Source organism: Crocodylus porosus, unplaced genomic scaffold, assembly GCF_001723895.1.
Source record: "Crocodylus porosus isolate Cpor-Errol unplaced genomic scaffold, CroPor_comp1, whole genome shotgun sequence".
Taxonomy (NCBI): Eukaryota; Metazoa; Chordata; order Crocodylia; family Crocodylidae; genus Crocodylus; species Crocodylus porosus.
In genome coordinates, this window is record NW_017728907.1 from 56,206,123 (window position 1) to 56,224,850 (window position 18,728).

The following is an 18,728-nucleotide window of genomic DNA, read 5'->3' on the forward strand; positions in this document are numbered from 1 at the left end:
TGAAGCACACTGATGGCAGCCTCACATTGCCAGCACTACAATGGATTTTTCTGGGGATTAATGACAACCAAGCATCTTTTGAGAGCGCTGATTCATCAAACATTTTCCATTTTAAGTGTAACAAAATGTGAATATTTTCCAGAACTGCTAAGACTCTCTTTTGTTTGATTTCTCTACAGGGCACATGTTTTTTCATGAGTTTGAAGCCTCCATTTAAGACGTACAAAAAACTAGAACTCTTGGTTTCATAATGATACCTTTTAGTAGACCAACTGGGAAATTGTAAGAAAACTGTCCTTTTCTGCAAGCTTTCAGGATCAAAGTCCCTTCATCAGGCTCTGGGGAAAGTGTAGATGGTACAAGATGGTAAAAAGTTCCCATAGGTAGGAAATAAACTTCATTTTTGCACAGATGGAGCTGAAGATGGAAGGCTGTCCCTCTGGGTTCATGTCTTTGTGAGCTGTGCTGAGTAGCAATTTGATGTGTAGCTCAGGTAGGATTTCTTCCCCGGAGGTGTCAGATGGCAGGCAGGGAGGTAACAAATCTTTCTTCTTGCTCTGCAATGAAGTTTAAAATCCAACACAGCTACCACATATACCCCTGAAGCCTCCATTTAGGCTCTCTTGGCCAGATACAAAGCCAATAAATGGCCAAGACTTACTAAAAGGGAAATGTACAGAGTAGGTATTTTTGAGGATTTTGCCAATATGTGAGTTTAAAACAGAAAACAGAATTAAAAAGCAAGCCTGAGAATGATCTTAAATGAGAAACTTGCTGAATGTAAGATTTGACCACATACCATGCTTACTAATCACCAGCAGACAAAATTTTGTGTTGTCCACTCTGCCCCTATAAGTTGGTCCAAAGGCATCTTTTTAAAAAAGGGCCCTGTGACTATTGACCACCCCCAACCTGCAGATCACAGAATCACAGAAAATGAGGGTTGGAGGGGACCTCAGGATGACATCTAGTCCAACCCCCTGCTCCAAGCAGGACCAGCCCCAACTACATCATCCCAGCCCAGGCTTTGTCTAGCTGGGTCTTAAAAACCTCCAAGGATGGAGAGTCTACCACCTCTATGGATAACCTGCTCCAGTGCTTTACTACCCTCCTAGTGAGAAAAGTCTTCCCATTAGCTAACCTAAGCTTCCCTTAAAATGCACCAACTTCCTTGTTCCTTGGGCTCCTGCCAACCCCTGAAGGGTGGTAACAAAAAGGATGGAGCTGGACTGTGCTCAGCGATGGCAGATGACAGAACAAGGAGAAATGGGCTCAAGTTGCAGCAAGGGAAGTTTAGGTTAGGTATTAGGAAAAACTCTCTCACTAGGAGGGTAGTAAAACACTGGAACAGGTTCCCCAGAGAGGTGGTGAAATCTCCAGCATTGGAGGTTTTTAAGACCCAGCTTGACAAAGCCTCGGCTGGGATGAACTAGGTGGGGCTGGTCCTGCCTCGAGCAGGGGGTTGGACTAGATGTGACCTCCTGAGGCCCTTTCCAACCCTAATTTTGTCTGATTCCAATTTTCTACAAAGTCCTTCATCTCATTAGCAGCACTCAGCAGTGTGCTGAGTTTAGCAAACCAAACATTTACTAAAAAGCTTTTTAAGAATCAAAGAACAAATACTGTGTGTATGTGAAGACGATTCCTTGATGAGGCCCAATGAGCTAATTAAACCCAGGACAAATTAAAGGAGGCAACCAGGATAAAGTTGGGAAAATACTGCTTTGTAGCTCCAGCCACCCAATCAACTGAGTGAGAGAGAGGTTTTTTTTTTTCCCCTTGTAGATTAAGATCTTTATAATATAGTATGTTTTTCCACTGTTATCAGCTTTTCGATTACAGCAGATTTTTCATCTGCTGGGTTGATAGATCTGCATTAAGCCACAGATGGCAAAAACTACAGAGGAGAAGATCCCTGCACTGAAAGGCAGGAAGATGGGAAGGCAGAGAGGAAGGCCTGGCTCGACAAGAGAAGCACTTGCTTCTTCATGTTGGAGACATACCACCTACTACTGCCCCATCTCAAGCTTCCTTTTTTTTCTTCTTCAATTTACATCAGTTCCATTAGCGTAATTTTGCCCCAACTCCTAAGGGCACATCTATTGAACAGATGGTCAGACCGCAACTTTTCTCAGCCTTAAAAACCTCTGGGAATTCTGGGACAATCATCTTCCATTCACAGGGATAAATGGAACCAGCCTGTCGTCGCACACTGGCTTGCTCTGCTCCAACCAAGGAAAGGCTGTTGTTGCCTTTCAGAGCACGGTGTTGGAGGATATATTCTGTATTGGCCAAGAGCCAATAGCCAGCTGCCAAAATGTTTTGTTTTCAGTCTCTTGTGGGCTGGGAGAGAGAGACAGACGTTGCAGAGTGCTGATAGCTGAAGTGCTTCCATATGAGGACAGGCACGGCTGGTGAAGAGAGACCAGAACTTGTCTGTAGTGGTGTGCCAAGGCCACAATCTCACCGGGTCTCTGATACATCCCTGCTGTCAGGTAACAGCCTACGGTCAGGAGAGTCCTCCATCCCACTACATTTGCCGGTAGAGTCACATGAGTACACTGCATCCTCCACAAGGGTGTCTAGAAGAAGCATCAATCGAGCCAATGGCTAGGGCTCTACAAGGGTCAATCGAACCAATCCACAACTCCACAAGGGTCAATCGAGCCAAAGGCTTGGGCTCTACAAGGGTCAATCGAGCCAATGGCTAGGGCTATCCAGCTGTTTGTGACACTCACAGAATCATACCGAAGTAGGGCTGGAAGACACCTTGAAAGGTCATCTAGTCCAACTCAGATAACGTTTATCCAAACCAGCCTATACAAATCCATTGTCTAACCTCAAAGCAAGCCACTCAGTCATGAGTAGTGGCCAAAAACCACGTAAGCTAATAGTGCAGCTACAAGAAAAAATATATGGCAGACACTAGTGCCTATTAATGATAAATGCAGGAAATCTATCACTTTCTCCAGTGTCCTGTGGGAGTGATACATGCAAGATGCTGTTTCCAGACCTGCCTCTGCAAGGCCTGTCAGCCTATACCACGGGCCCAAGTTTCCACTGAACTGCAGCATGCCACCTCATTTCTAGCTTGCTGTGTAACTATTGGCTTTGCAGAAAAAAAAAAAAATGTGGCAGGCGGGAGTGACTGGTGCCTCCTGAGTCTGGGGCGGGGCACAATTTGTGGGCGGGCCTGGGGGTGGGCCAAAAGCCACATATGTGCTCCTATACTTCTATGCCGCAGCTTAGCGCCCGCTTCCCCATCCCCAACATACCCCTAGCCCATGCAGCAAAAAACCTGCCCCACGTCCTGAGCGGTACCAAGTTGGGGACCAATCCCAGGGGGGGAGGAGCACGTGCTTCCTCTACCAGTCGTGTGCTGGCAAGGTTTGCTAGAAGGAATGCAATCTGCACAGTACGTTCTGCAAAACAGCCCAAAGCCTTTAGTCAACTGCCACTGAAGTTAGTGAGGCAAAGGTCCCGAGAAGTGCTGAGCCCTCTCTTCTTCCACTGACCTTGATGTCATCTAGCTCATCCCAGGAATCTGTCCACAGGATGGTTTTCTCTTGAGTAAGCATTTCAGAAGTTGTCCCCATGTGTTTTAGTCAAGGGAAAGCAGCAGAACAGGTTTTGACCTATTTAAGGGTGCCTGTTACTCTTCTATAGTATCAGGACTGGAAGAGGCCTATTAAAAGCGGGGTGGAAACCAACACTTGGAGTGATGGGACAGAACACAGAAGGACACCAATTTTGCTGGATGCTCCAGCAGAAACAGCCGCCTGTTTAATTGGGGCCGCCAGTGCTCACAGTTTCCTGAAACGAAGCATGCAAGCCACTCCGAAGGCAGAGATGACTTAAGTGACTGACTGCAGACCCTTCGGGTTTGTTTTTTTTTAAACCCACTGCAAGCAATGGCTTCCAAGCGCAATCTGGAAAGTTTTGCAAATCAACCATTAAGGGCTTAAATTTCTGTGAAACATCACTGCATTGGTTTTGGCACTAGGAATGACTCCCCTCCTGCCCATCGCACGCCCCCCCGCCACCCTGCCACTGCATAAGAACCTTTAACTTTGTTCCCTTAATTAAAGCTGCCGCACTTCAGGGTATATAAATATAGGTCACTGTTTGGGGGGAGGAGGAGGTCTACTGGGGTTGGGGGGGGATTACCTTTTCATGGAAGTAGTGATTTTGGTTGGTGCGTAAAACAAAACATTCATTCAGAAACACATGGTACGGGACTGTTGATATAATCCTGTATTTCTCTCTCTCTCTCACACATACACACACACGCGCGCACACACACACACACTCACTCTCTCTCTCTTCTGTTAATGCATTAAACATAATCTTTTTTGAGAGGCGGGAAAATGCCCCATTTCTTTTACTTCACATATCCCTGCTACTCAGACTGCACTATTTTAACGCTGCTGAGAGGAAATGGCGTAAATGTTTTCGGAATAAAGTCAAAATGTTTTGAGCAAAGAAAAAAGGAAAAAAAAAAAAAAAAAGAGGAAATAATTTAATGCAGCCCCCCAAACAGTCCGAAAGGCACAGTAATTAAATTACAGAAACTGCTTCCAGCCCAGGGGGGGAATGCAAAAAAATTCTAGGGATTAAAAACCAGGAGGGAGCAGCAGTAATTTATCTTTTCAGAGGGCAAGTTAAAGAAGTGGGGTGGAAGTACGAGTCACAGATTTTAAAAAGTTCATGTATAATGTTTTTGTAAGTGCAGGGCCAGTTTTCTGGCTTCCAATCTAACGTTACAGGAGATATGGGGACCACAAATCTTTGAAAGTATCCCAAACCATTTTCCTAATTATTTTTTACACAAATCACTAACCAAATCCCCCTTCCAAAAAAGCTTACTGTAGTTCCACCCATAATTGACCTGTGCTAGGTCCTTTCATGAGCTCTATCAAGCATGCCTCCAGCAGCTAAAGGCAGGAAGCACCTTGGCACACTGCTGTATTCAACGGCTGAACACAGGAAGGGTAGAGCCATTTTTCACGGACAAAGAAAAACAAGACCGGCCCGCAGTTTTGGATCAGACTGAGTGTGCAGGCTAGTTCACCTGCTCCGCTTACAGATTTGGGCCCAAATGTGATACAGAAAGCTGACTTTTTGCCTACTGAAGTAGCCATTTATACCTATTCATCAAGTGCAGAGATCAGGCTTCCTAATGTGACCTTTGTCTCCTGCCCATAAGCTATGTAGGTGCCTTGTTCGACTGAGCCCAAATGCCCATGGACTTCGGTGGGAGTTTGGGGAGAGGCAGGAAGCAATGGCCCAGCAATCTGCATGGCCAAGGTCTGAGAAGCTAGAAAGAAAGTTCAGGAGTAACCAAACCAGTGTTAAAAAGTGAGAGTAATTTGGATTCTTTCCTCCTTCCTTTGACTGACAGGTTTTATGTATTCAGCCCGTGAAATCCTCTGCAGCAGTAAGAGTCATATATATCTATATAGATCTCTCGCTCTCTCTCTCTCTCTCTATATATATATATATATAAAGAGAGAGAGAGCGAGAGATCTATATAGATATAGATATCTATCTATATATAGCTATCTATCTATCTAGCTATCTATCTATATATATAAAGGGCAGATCGCTGCAAGTACAGGTGAGTTTTCCCCCCATATGCAGTTCGAACAGAAAACTGAGAGATACTTACCACCAAATAAAGCATGGTATAGAGTGAGAAGGAGGCATGGCCAGAGAAAAAGGATTTCCTGTAAGGCAAAGAATGTGGATGAGTAATCCAGCCATTGAAATATTAGCTTGAACTTGTATACTACTGATGAAGAGGCAGGATGGTGACCTGCCTCTTCCGACCCCGTGGAAAGGAACTGATGCCGGGAACACCCTCATTTTCCCGCACAGACTGCCCAGGCTATGGCTGATGGAGATGCATTTGTTGCAGCTTCCCTCCCATTCAGTTGGGGCATATATTTTTAGCTGCATCGTAACCCTGCCCAAATAACCACTTAATAGAATAAGTGAGTAGCTGGGCAGGTTGTGTGAACTGCAATCCCTTTCCAAGCCCTTTCCTGAGGCAACTCAATTATGAACTATGTTATAGGCAAGATAGACTGATAATATACCGTCTGGTCCCACATGCCCAGGGAACTTTAAAGAAACAAAGGTAAACACTTATCCACTCGCATTAAGTGCAAGTTGTGTAATACGTGCCAGCAAAAATCTAACTAAAATATCCAGTGAACTTACTGAAGACTTTGAAAAAGACATCTTATCCCTATTTACTTTCCAGAGCTATGAAATGTTCCCCAAGCACAAAAAGTACTAATTTGCCTGGTGCACAAAGCAAACCACTTACAATTTAATTTGGCCTTTATGGTAAATTCCCACATTGAGCAACAGGTCATGAAACAGCAGAGTAGGAGTAAATAGAAAGAAGAAGTATCATTCAGCAGAGCTCTGTAACTCTGTCGGGAGCTGCCTGTCCAGGGCCAGTCAAGTTATGGTCTTCCCAAACATGGGGATTTTCGAATGACCCATTGCTGGCAGCAAATCCACGAGAAATACGTTGAGGAACCCATTTTGGCAGACGGACATCTCCCCCCCACTTTATTTGGCAAGAGAACGGGCCTCACCTGGCTTCCTGGACTTTGCTGTCGCTTCCTCTGCAGGTGTAGTTTTGAATGTAACCTTTACTGCAGTCACTTTCTGAATAAACTGGATCGCAAACTTCCAGGAAATGAGGTCGCAACCGTCCAACGGACACTTTGGCAATGTCTGTGAAGGACTGGCTGATGGCACAGCCAAAGGCAAAACATCCCACTTGTTTGTACAGAGCTGCCACATATGGGTTCATGATGAAGGATCTTGACTTCTCCTTCAAATAGCGGATCCGGTAACACTCTCCTGTGATGATCTGAGGGAGGGGGGAAAAAAAAAAAAAAGGTAATTTCCATTAACAGGCCCTGTGACGCAACTGTGCAACCGCACAAGACGATCAGATGGTAGGATAGATGAGCATTTCTCAAGACAGAAACTGGAAGATCCTGAACTCATTTTTTTCAGAGCTCCATTAATTACTTGTAGGCTCAAAGCCAAACACATATTAACACGTCAAGTGAGAAAATTTGGTTTCATACGCCAGGCGGGCATGTTACCGAACGATACATATTTATCCATAATTCCCTCCTTCAAAGCAGGCTCACGTAATATAAATATTGACAGAATTCCAAGAATAATTTGCCCATCTGAAAGCTATTAGACGCCGTGATATCTCAGAGATGGGAGTCTGTCTCAGAGTGCATAAAAAGATGCTTTAGTGCATTTGTTTACAGCCAAGAGCGCTGCAAAATGACGTGTTATTATAACCTCGTTCTTTTTTCTCCTCCTTTAGCCTGCAGGTAAACAGGGACGTGGTCAGAGATACAATGAAACTGGTCTAACCTCTTTCCTAGACTCTACCTACCCTATTTAAATGTGTGAGGTGAAGCAGTCATAACAGATCTGAAAACATTCGGCACCACTATGCCAGCGATTGGACAACATAGTAGTACAAGCACCACGGCTGTGGCCCAAACAAATAGCAAGTAATTCCAGATGGAGAACACTGCCTGAGAAGGGGCCAAGCCTGCAAGCTGAGCAGGAGCGAGACCTGTGAACAGCACTGCTCTTGCTAATACCAATCCACAGTGGAGTTAAAAATATCCAAGCGCCCCGTTCACCTTGCGTGTGGGCGTGTGTGCACCCAGAATGACCACACTGAAACCATGCCTTGCTCCTATGTGGTTGCAGTGGAAAGAAAGCTGCTATGCATAACAGCAAAGGAAATAACACACCAGTGTAGCAGCGCAGCTCTTTTAAGAAATTTCCAACCGCTTGGTTTCCTTTACACATGAATGATATGCAGCTTGGTCAAGCCAGGTCCCCTTGCGCTCCACTGGAGACTTCGTATGATGTCCACAGGATTGCGGATGGTAGGGACCCCCGGGACGTTGGTCTGACCTGTAACCTACTGCAGATTCTTGCTTACGGCACACTTTGTAACATTTATAGTATTTTGCTTTACTGATTTTGGTTCTCTTAAGCAATAGGATTCCCACCATATTAAGGCACGCTCCTACACAAGACGTAGCATTGGGGGGGCGCGCACTGTGACATCGCCGCTATTGCGCAGTCGCAATGAGCTCCTGAGCAGTGGGGTCGGAAACAGGAACAACTGTGCGGTGGGGCGCACGTGTAGACATGGCCAAGTAGGGGGCTGTTGTACAGCCTGATCTTCCTCTAATCTTCTTTTACCTAAATTTCCCATTTCTTTCTATCCCTTCCACAATTCAAGGCCAATAATTCCTGGAATGCTGCTACTGAACTGGAGTAGCTCATAAAAGAAAACATGAAGCACTTCAATTTCTTTTAAATATATTTTCATATCTTAAAAAAAAATGGAAAGGGCCAGATTCTCAAAGTTTTCAGAATCTCACCTAAAATTTGCAGTGACCAGACCCAGTTTCAATCAAGCTGTGCTTTTTATAAACACATGCTATTTCTGGATATGGCAGCGGTCCTTGTAGTTATTAAGCAGCAAATTATGTCTTTCTTGTGCCACTTAAAGGGGGAGTGTTGCAGATTTGACAATGTTGTCATAAATCACAGTTATGAACCAGAGGGCTTGGCTTCTTGTAATCCTAACTCCTAAAAGGCACTTTAATGAAAATCAGGCTGTGAAATGAAGTCCAAATGTCTCACCTCTCCAAAAGAGGCAAAGGCTTAAATTGTTCTCCGTCACGTTACGCACCTAGTTTTTGAGCCCCAGATTTACAACTTTAGGATTTTATTCATTACTTGAAATGTTTTTATACCTGAGTAATAAAGTGAGGTGGGTTTTTTTCTCCCTGCCTCCCCCTTCCTTTCTAGTCAGCAGCATTGTGATATGTAAATTTAACTGTCAGGAAGAATGCCTTCATGTTAATCCCCTTCTGAAACAGCCGGCAATATTTTTCACAGCGTGGCGGCCTGCCAAATGCACGGAGGAGAGAACTCTCCCCTTCTTACCTTTTTAAAAAGCTTGGCACAACATTTGGAAACTAATAAACTGGAAAAGTATTGCAATTAGACTAAGAGGGGGTGAAATTGTATCATTGTTTGAACTCTCGGGTACTGCGGCTTGCAAAAACAACGGCTGACCTAAAGCAGCTGAAATTATAGCTAAGCAGGCTTAATCAACAGGAAGGTAAATAATAAGCATAACAAGAGCTTATAGCACCGTGTTTCTTAGAGAAATATATCAGGGCCATTGAACTGCTATCAACAGTTTAAAAGCCACCGGCCCACTATGCAAACAAAATGAATGTGAAGTTCCCTGTGGCCTTGACCGATGGTTGTCTAGGGGCTTTTGGCTAACCTGTTCCAGCGCCACTTGCAATCCCTGGAGAATGGCTGTCTACAAGGTGGTTCGTCTACATTTTGGACTATCTTCAAATGCAGGCTGTGAACCAGGAAGGGCACTTGCAGGAGGACTGAAGAAATGCCTGAGCAACGAGCAGAACACAATTCATTTGCATCTCCCAAGGACATAGATGATTTCTCATTGCCTTTTGGAGTCAGCCCCTCGCTCTACTTCAAAATCTCCCCGTGTTTGCTCATTTGTCTGAAAACAAGTGGTTGGAGGATTCCCTGCAGGCCTTGTGGGCACTCAGGAATCTGGTTTTCCCCCAAACAGGCAAAGAAACAGCCTGTGGGCTGTGCCACCGTCAAAGTGAAGGTGTGCACACTGCAACCGCACTGCAGAAGGACATGTGGCCCCACCGGCTGGCTGCCACTTTCTCTGCGTGCCGGGCATGTACCCGTACGCGGGGAAAAGTTGCAAGGCTCACAGCTAGTAGCCACCGGAGAGAGAAAGCAAATTGAATTAAGGATGACATGTGACCCCAGCGGATGTCCCCTTACTCTCAGAGTTCACAAATGGATTCCCTTAAACCTTAGGCTCCTGGCCTGAGAAAGACATGTGACTGCTTTAAACAGGGACCAACAAAGTCCAGGGATTAATATTTTCTCTCACTGTTGGTGGTCTTGGTAATTGCACAGATGTAGCAGATTGTAAATTGGAGACTTCGGTCCCCCACTAACATACTGCTGGGCAGTCACGACCCCTCCTCACTTAGTTAAAATCATGGCTGAACCTTAATGAGAAGCTAAAATAGGGCAAGCTTGTTTTTTGGCAGTGCTGTCCCTGATAAAGAGGGACTTAGGAAACTAATTCAGCACAGATGTGCGCAAACTGAAACTTCATCCTGGAAAAACAAGTCTTAAAGATATTGAGCTGCTCTTCGGACTGGTGTCTCCACCAAGTGATTTGCATGTGGGGGTACAGTGAGTTTCTCCGTGTGAATTTCTGGAAGCAGGCACGAAAGTAAGGCAGTAGTCGCAAACAAATATATAACTAGAAGGAACAGTTACACACACTTTCTGAGCTGTGCTGTGCAAGTCTTGTATGCCGTTATCAGGAATTATCCAGTTACCCTGGTAATTACTCTTTTGGGAGCCCTCTATTCAGTTCTGTCTCCAACGCACTGTTTTCCATGTCTAACCAAAGGGGGTATTTCACATTTAAATATAAAGCATCTGGTTATCTCCATGTATATTTTCTTATAATTTAGCTGAGCTAGGAAAATCAGTCCGGTTGGGTTGTTTCCAAAAGCTGTCAAGATCTGTCAAGGACTTGGGGTTGGGCCTGAACAACAAGGTGATCTAGCGGGGGACTGGGGAAACAGAATAAAGTGCTCTTCAGCTCTAGGTCAGTGGTTCATAGGTGAGCTTAGCTGGAAATAACTGAGAGTTGTTACCATTCAAGGACCGTTTGAGCAGCATAGGAGAAAAATGCTCGTGGTCACTCGATCTCAGGAGATATAATGCATCCTTGTTGAGAGGGCTACCACAAAGCTTGCCCACCACTCAAGGCACAGGTTTGATGGCCCTGTACTGCATAGTCGTTGGGATATCCTCCGCACAGGATGAATTTCATTCCTGGTGAACAACTGCCCCAGCCTCGTGAGCAGCCAGGACAGAAAGGCCAAGAGCTGAACGGGAATGAATGAGTTTCTTGCTTATCCGGGGAGTCCCTCAATAACTGGCTTGAGGCTCGCAGGTTGGTATGTGGGGAGATGCTTGCATTATCGCACTGTTTGCCATGGGTACTATGGAGATAAAGAGAAATCCTGAGTTTCCACGAGGTTCAAACAAAGCCTTTTCTCCAAAAGGAAAAGCACTCAGTGGAGGTCTGGGATCAGAAACCCTAGGGGCAAACTAGTATCTCAGAGGCTGTATCAGGGATAACTTCAAGGTCAGAAGTTGGTACCCAGTCAGTAAATATGTAGACACTAAAAACAAATGCGGATCCTCCTATGTCCTGCAAGAGCCAAAGGTCTCAGCCTTTGAAGTTTACTTAACAAGAACTCTGGGCATCTTCAGACCACTCAAAACATAACCTGGACCTTTTGCTCCGGACTAAAGACTATACCAGTGACACCCTTTGAAGCAAAAAGGTCAGAGGGGCGGGAGCGGGGAGGTGGGTTTGCTTACTCTTCCAAATTCCTCCTTCTCAGACCCCCTCGACTCTAGTCATGGCTTTGAAAGGCAAACATTTCAACCGAAAGGAGAGAAATCAGTGCTTTGTGGATTTGGAAGGAATTCATATTATGCTACAGTAATTCTGGTATCTGGGTTACATCTGAAAAGGAGGTCGGAATGACTTGAATTTTCCATCTATTCTGCCATAGCAAGGAAGCTGTTTCTTCCATCACTTGTTAGCCATTTATACCACTCAACAGCAAACAGCTGCACGTTTCTATTTTCCTTACCAAGTTACTTTTGTTGTGGGTGCCGGGAAACCTATACAGAAAACATCTATTTCTGTCCGGGCTACTTCTGGGTTTTTTTTCCCCCCCTAACTGACCTGCCATTTCACGTTAGAAAACTTAAGGATTATATTTCCAGTTTTGGTTCCAGCTCTTGTATTTGCCACTGGCTTACTGCTGATCAGAAGCAGATTCTGTGCGGAGCCGACACGATGGTATGTCAGGCAGTAATGTGAAAATGAGAGGGTTTCTCATTTTATTTTATGGCTTTTCCAAACTCGGGGCTAATTCACCTGCAGGGTAAAATTCCTTCATGTTTACTAATTTTTCATTTTTTTCCCCCCTGAGCGAACAAACAACAAATTGTTGCTGACGGGTTTTTTTGCACGTGGCCGAATGAATCCACTGGATAGGCAAACAATGGTTGAAATCTGGCTTTGCGTACTCTCTAGCTGCAGGAAACCTGATAGTGTTCTTGGAAATGAAGAGAAGAAAGCCAAAGGATGAGTTGGAAAGGGAATCAGCCACCCGTTTGGCAGACCAAACAAAACAGATATCCTTGACCCATGTCCCTGTGAGCACCCCTTGGCATGAGAGGGAATGCCACTGAGATGCTATAATTTACAAAGCAGATGACAGGACAGCACTGCTGAAAGGCTCAGATGGACTTTCAAAGGTTTCTCCGAAAAGAAAAATCTTACAAGACAAAAGTCTTCTTGGGAGGGTCAGCACAAGACCTCTCCATAGAGACTAAGCTGGGATGCTCTGCCTTGTGGCTGGCAAAATCCTGGGGAGGATTCACCAGATTCATTAGCGTGACAATGCCACAGGGGCTGTGACTGCCAGGGCCCCAATTCCCCTGCGGAAATGACCTTGGAGAAATGACCTTGGAGTACAAGGAACAGCCAATTCATGTGAGCAACTGCTTTGAACAACCCGGGTGCGTGTGAAGCCATGGTGTAAACCCATAGGCATCATTTCATCCTAAGCACAACAGCCGCTTTGTTGCTTCTCCGACAAAGAAGGAAAAACAAGGGAGCCTGACTTCATTTCTTTAACTTCCCCACCTGCTTTAGCTGGCAGAACCAGGAGAACAACTGACACCCCCAGGCAAACACCTGAGGACTGCCTGCAGCAGGTGTAAGGGAAACTTCGTGACTTTTCATAAATGCTGGGGGATTTCCAATCCAGATAAAAATGCCTAAATCAAAAAGAGAGACCAGATGTTCTATTCTGTGCTCTGTGCCAGACCAAGGGGAGGTTGTGGGAAGTTCAAAGCAAACTCTGACCCCACCCCGAGTCCTGAGGGAGCTTGAGCCTGGCACCCAGGTAAATTCAAGCAGCCTCAGCACTGCTTTAATTAATGCTGGCAGCAATGAATCCTTGGGACTCCTTGTTGCAGCTCGGGGTGCAAAGACTTCTGCCCGTGCCCACCTCCCTCTGCAGTGAGAGTGGGAGAGATAAAGAAGGTGGCATAAACCTAGGTCGATGCCAACTTGTGCCCCACATCCAGGTTATCCCCATTGCTATCATGAGAATGGAGCCAAAGGGCAAGAGAAGGGGTCAGGGATCTGCCACGTTCAGAGGAGTTATTTTATTGAAGTGAAAGGTGGAACTTCACTTCCTGGTGGTGGCAGAGAAGCCTGTTGAAATTCAGTAATATTTCACCCGGGTGATATCAGGCTGTCAGACCTCCCTGGGCTTGGGCCACTGTGTTTTCATTAAACAAAGTATGGATGCGAGACAGTGCCACACAGCTGACTCTACCAGGGCTGTGTTTGGCCCATCAGCTGAACCAAAGCGTAATCCCTCAGCACAACAGTGGGAAATTTGATATGAAAAAAGAAATCAGAAGGGATTGAAAAAGTGAGACAAGATCACAGCCAGAGAAATAGCTGTTTCTTCTCGTTAAAAATTTAGGTAACCCTCTCCCCCTGCCCAGTAGGTTTAAATTGCCCTTTAATATAGGTACAGTTTACTATGTGTTAAAGCCTAATGCTACCTCTGAAACTTTTCCATGCAGTGGTTGCCTGCAAAAGCACAGTCTTTTTCTAAAAAAAAAAACAACTGCGTGAAATATGGAATAGGTAAATACCACAGGAATTACTCGAATTTGGATGAGACATGCCAACTCTGTACTGACACTGAATCTTTTGCTTCTATAGTGTATACTTACTGGAAGGTGAGCTAGATCTTAAGCTGGGGAGTTTATAAGTCTTGCCCAAGCAGTTTTTTTTACTTGTTTAGACGCTTCAGAAGTCATCTTAAGTCTTTCCACTGTAAGTTTGCGTTTCCATGTATGCCAAGTCTCGCTTGCGATGAACGGCACAGGACATTTACACCTCATGGCGAGTGCAATCCATATCCCTACAACTAAGCTCGCCCACACTGCCAATCTGGCGTGGAGAAGACGGCCTGCACCGGGACCACAGTCCGGGTCTCTACAGTCCCGGTTCATTTCCTGTTCGAGTCAACAGGAACATCCCCACTGACTTCAATAAGAGCTGCACCAGACGTCACGCCTGCTCGGGTCTTTGCTTCGACGGGCCGTATGCACGACTGTGCTTATTTGTACGATGCTTTCGTGAGGACGAGACGCTTTGTACAAAGCCGGCTAATCAGCTACTAATTACCCCGCTGATTATTAACTCCCGGTTAATTTCACAAGAAATAAATAAATCAATCAATCCACCCGTGTGTCTTCAGTAACAATGGATTTTACATCTGAGCAGCCGACCTCAAGGTGAAAGGCTCCCTCTCCTATTAGCAATCCCTTAAGCCATCCTTTCATGTTACTGGGGGCGCAGGATTTTCACTTGTTCAAAGCAAAGTCCTAATGCTGCATCCTTACTGAGGACTTCCGAAGGAGAGGTTTTCTGGCACAGTGCTTTTGTGTGGACTGCCTGAGCTATTTGCAACCAAGTGCTAACGGAATTCAATTAAGGATTAAGTCGGCATGTAGGACAAGATGAGGATGCTACAGCATCAAAACAGTTGTATGGATTCATTTTACTTACAGCAAGGATGGCGATGAGAATGCCTGCAGCGCAGAGCACAGCGTCGTTAATCGTCTCGCCTGTTTTCAAAGGGTACTTGATGCTCTCGTCGTCACAGTAGAAGCCCCGCTTATACGGTGGAATCGTGCTGGTTTCAATGATCAGGAAGGGCAAGCCAGCTAATCGGGGGAGAAGAAAATAAAACAGAAAAGAAAAAAGCCCCAGCATCAGTAACACGGATAAATATGAATGAGCTGAGCAAAAAGACCCCGAGGAAAACAACGCAGCACAGCACTGATATTGCTTTTCTGACAACGTTTCCAGTGTTAGGAATTATTTTTACTAAGTTTCTCCTGGGATAACCTATGGATATCAGAGGCACTTGCTGCCTAGTCCCAGTTAAGTCTTGCACGTTGCAAATATTAACTTACAGGAACGAATGCCAACATCATCCCCCCCACCCCGCCAGAAGCAATGGAAAGGAATGTGATGCTATTCTCTACAGAGAGCTTGATGCTATAAATATACCACCAAAATGTCTCTTTCTCTCGTGACATGCTGCAGGAGGAGTTACTGTATAAGCAAGCAGGAAAATATCAGGATATGGTAAGCTCAATCTATACTACCTTTGATACTGCATTAAAAAAACAAAACCCCAAGCTGTTTTAACATGGTCTGTATTTATTTGTATCTAAACAGGTTTCCAATTCAAGCTTGCTGGCTGGTAGGAGAAGGTACATATATAGACATCCACAGAGCTATCTTCTCTTATTCTTAACCCCGCTCAGTGAGTTTCGTTATAACGCTCGCGGTTGCCATCTTGGGTCATCAAAAACTTTCGGTTTTGCTTAACGCTCGGGTTTTCAGGAGCCAATTAAGAGCACTAATTGGGGGGTTGCCTGTACATCCCATCGCAACCACAGAGAAACTCGTTGTGACACAAGCTAATGAAAGAAAGGTCACTGCAGTTGTTCCACCGGTATAAGGCAACCGTTGCCACAATATTATAATACTATTTCAGAAAAATGTAGTAGTGTCTCAAAGTGAGAGTAGGGGACTGGATCTCTTTCACAGCTGCCAATTCCACTGTATGATCGTGGGCAAGGCGGTTAAGGCTCGATGTGCCTCAGTTTCCCCATGTGCTTTGCCACTGGCTTAAATAATGGCACATCTGATGCAAAAGGCTCCTCAGACTCTACAATTCTTACAACTGGTCTGGACAGACGAACAATTACACTGTGTTCAGCTCTGCGGCAGGACTTACTGGGCAGGCATGCAGGTGAGCAAATTCACCATAACTGTGCCAGCGCACTTCTCCTGCACCAGGTGAAACCCAACTACAGTGAATTACCCCTGAATGAAAGTGGTAGTGCAATACTGCCGTTTAGCTTTCACTTGCGTCTGTATTCAATGGATAGATGAAACAGTAACAGCAGAGTCAAGCCCCACCTGCTTTCCAATGTCTGATACGTCTATGCCCAAAGACTTTCACAATCTACATTTGCAGGGAAAACGTTTCCCATCTGTGAACTGCAGCCCAGTTGAGACAAAACCAAAACGGTCTTAACAGTGTACAGCCACGCTACACAACAGGCTAGTAGAAACCCCTCACCTACTCCTGCCTGACACTACAGGGGGAACTCATTTAGTTAAGAAAATGCAATTACCCCAGGCGGCATTTGGTCACAACACCATGAATAACACCTGTACTGTCGCAACAAGGGTCACAGGATATTTATTGACCACTAAAAGGGTTAAGAGTCTGTGGTTTGTATTTACACTCTTGCTGCTTTTAAATGATCCGATTTGTTTCTTTGAATTTAAGAAATGTCGCTCATTGGTTTTGACTTGATTTGCCCAGAGCAAATTTTTACAGTTGTCATAAACGACTATGCTGTTAATTAGCAAGGACTCTGCCCAGACAGACAAAATTAAAGCGTTGTTCTAAAAATGTTTTCCATTTGCGTGTAAATAACACATTTATTTTTTGTAAACCATTTTGAAGTCCCTTCATTTCACTTTAACAGAGTTGCCTAATCTATAGTTATGACTTTTTTTCTGACAGCCTCAAAGAAAAGCGATCTGTAACGTGAAACATTTAACTCTGTCCTGTACACACACACACATAAATAAGGCCGAACTGTCTTCCAAGTCGCCAGGCTATAACGGAGACCATAAATTAACATACTGCTTCAGAATATCAAGCACAATTTTCTCTAAAAATACTGGAAACGGGTAAGAGTAAACACACAGATCCAGGCTCTGTAAAATGGACAATCTGTTTTGCTCCAGCTCATCTTCATTCCACTACCTAAATATTTTGAAACCCAGCCAACTTGGCCCTGAAACATCTCTCTTAAGCCAGCAATATGATATTAATAGGCTACTTGAAAAATCCTTAGTTTCCCAATGAAAAATTGCAACAGCAAAGCTAATGCTGCTTGGTGCGATCCAGTTTCATACCCACTTGAAGCACCCGTAACAACAGTTGAACACTCGGGGAGTAGACATACCATAGTTACGTGGCTTATTGTTATTTTTCCAGTTCCTCTTTTTAATAGCTTTCACATGACAGGTCTGTAAAACACATGTTCCCACAGACAATAAAATAGATCTGAAAGCTAAAACTGGCTTTAAAAAAAAAAGGACAATGGTGTTCCTGTGCATTATGTGAACCCTGGAATAATAAAGATTTGTTTTTGCTTCATTCATTGAACAGCATGGGGTAGTATTTCCGCGTTTCAATTATATGTATGATTGCCACAGCTATAATAAGAGCATGACTGGCCTATACCGTGTATGTTTTCTTAAAATGCACATAGGCATAGTTTAGAAAATCCAATGGTTTTGTTTTCTCTCCTACAAACTTGTGGTTTAGCAGGATATTGCCAATCGAGTCTTGACATTTTTCCAGAACAGTAACCTCAGATCCCCCGCCCCCTTTTTTTTTTGGAGATTAGAAACATAAACATACCCTCAATAGTTGAATGGATACTGCTCAGAAGACATAACATACCCTGGGGTTAGAGGCTGCTCTTTCAGTTGTAATTATCCAAGTGACAGAAGACACCCTTCTTGTACTGAAGAGAGTGGCTGCCAGATACCATGCTAAAGATAGCTCTTCTTCCAAGAGGTTATCTCTCAGTCACTTAGACAAGCTATGCTCAGTGTCATCACCGATGCTTTCTGGAACCAACTCACTTTCTGAAGACAGTTAAGTACTGAGGTTACAACCCAGGGCAGCTTGTACCAGTGCCAGCAGCCACCCAAGAACGGGCTTTGCAGAAGAAATGAAAATCTAGAAGAACACAGAAAATGAAGAGAAGGGAAAGGCGCTTTTAGGCTCCCTTAGAAAGACGTTATAGGGTATCATCTTATTTCAGCAGAGAGTTGAACCCCAGATCCCTTCCGTCTCCCTGCCAAGCCCAGAACTGCTGCCAAGTCCTGCCCACTCAGTCCCAGCTCCGCTCAGGCCCAAACACAGCAACTAAGTAGCCAAGATGGCTTAGAGAGGTCCTGAGCGGAGACTCCATTGCTCTGTCCTGGTGCCGATATAAAGAGAACGAAAGGCAAGCCCAAATCTTGCACTTGGGAGGTTTGCATAGCTGCTTTCACCTGAACAACAATGCATCTGAGAACTGAATCTGAGATCTGGCCACCCTCCTAAGGCAACCACATTATCAAATCACTCACCATCCCTGCTTCACATTTCTATATGGTAAGTCCAGCAGTCCTTGGCGTAACAAAAGCAAAGGGCGCAGCTAGTAGAAAACAGTTATGAGAAAAGAATACACATTAAAGCAGGGGCAGGCAATTATTTTGGGCAGAGGGCCACTCACTGAGTTTTGGCAAGCCATTGAGGGCTGCATGACAGGCAGCCAGGGGCAGATACATATTGATTTTCTACATT

General features: G+C 44.8%; 1 protein-coding gene across 1 annotated transcript in view; it reads right to left on the reverse strand.

Moving 5' to 3' along the window:
• PLPP3 (phospholipid phosphatase 3) overlaps nucleotides 1–18,728 on the reverse strand; it is an 82,769-nt gene that overhangs the window by 19,099 nt on the left and 44,942 nt on the right. The window contains exons 4-6 of the mRNA XM_019530637.1: nucleotides 14,840–14,997; nucleotides 6,609–6,889; nucleotides 5,669–5,726 (exon numbers count right to left, since the gene is read on the reverse strand). Of these exons, the coding sequence (XP_019386182.1) occupies nucleotides 5,669–5,726; nucleotides 6,609–6,889; nucleotides 14,840–14,997 (497 nt within the window). The remainder of the gene's footprint in view (nucleotides 1–5,668; nucleotides 5,727–6,608; nucleotides 6,890–14,839; nucleotides 14,998–18,728) is intronic.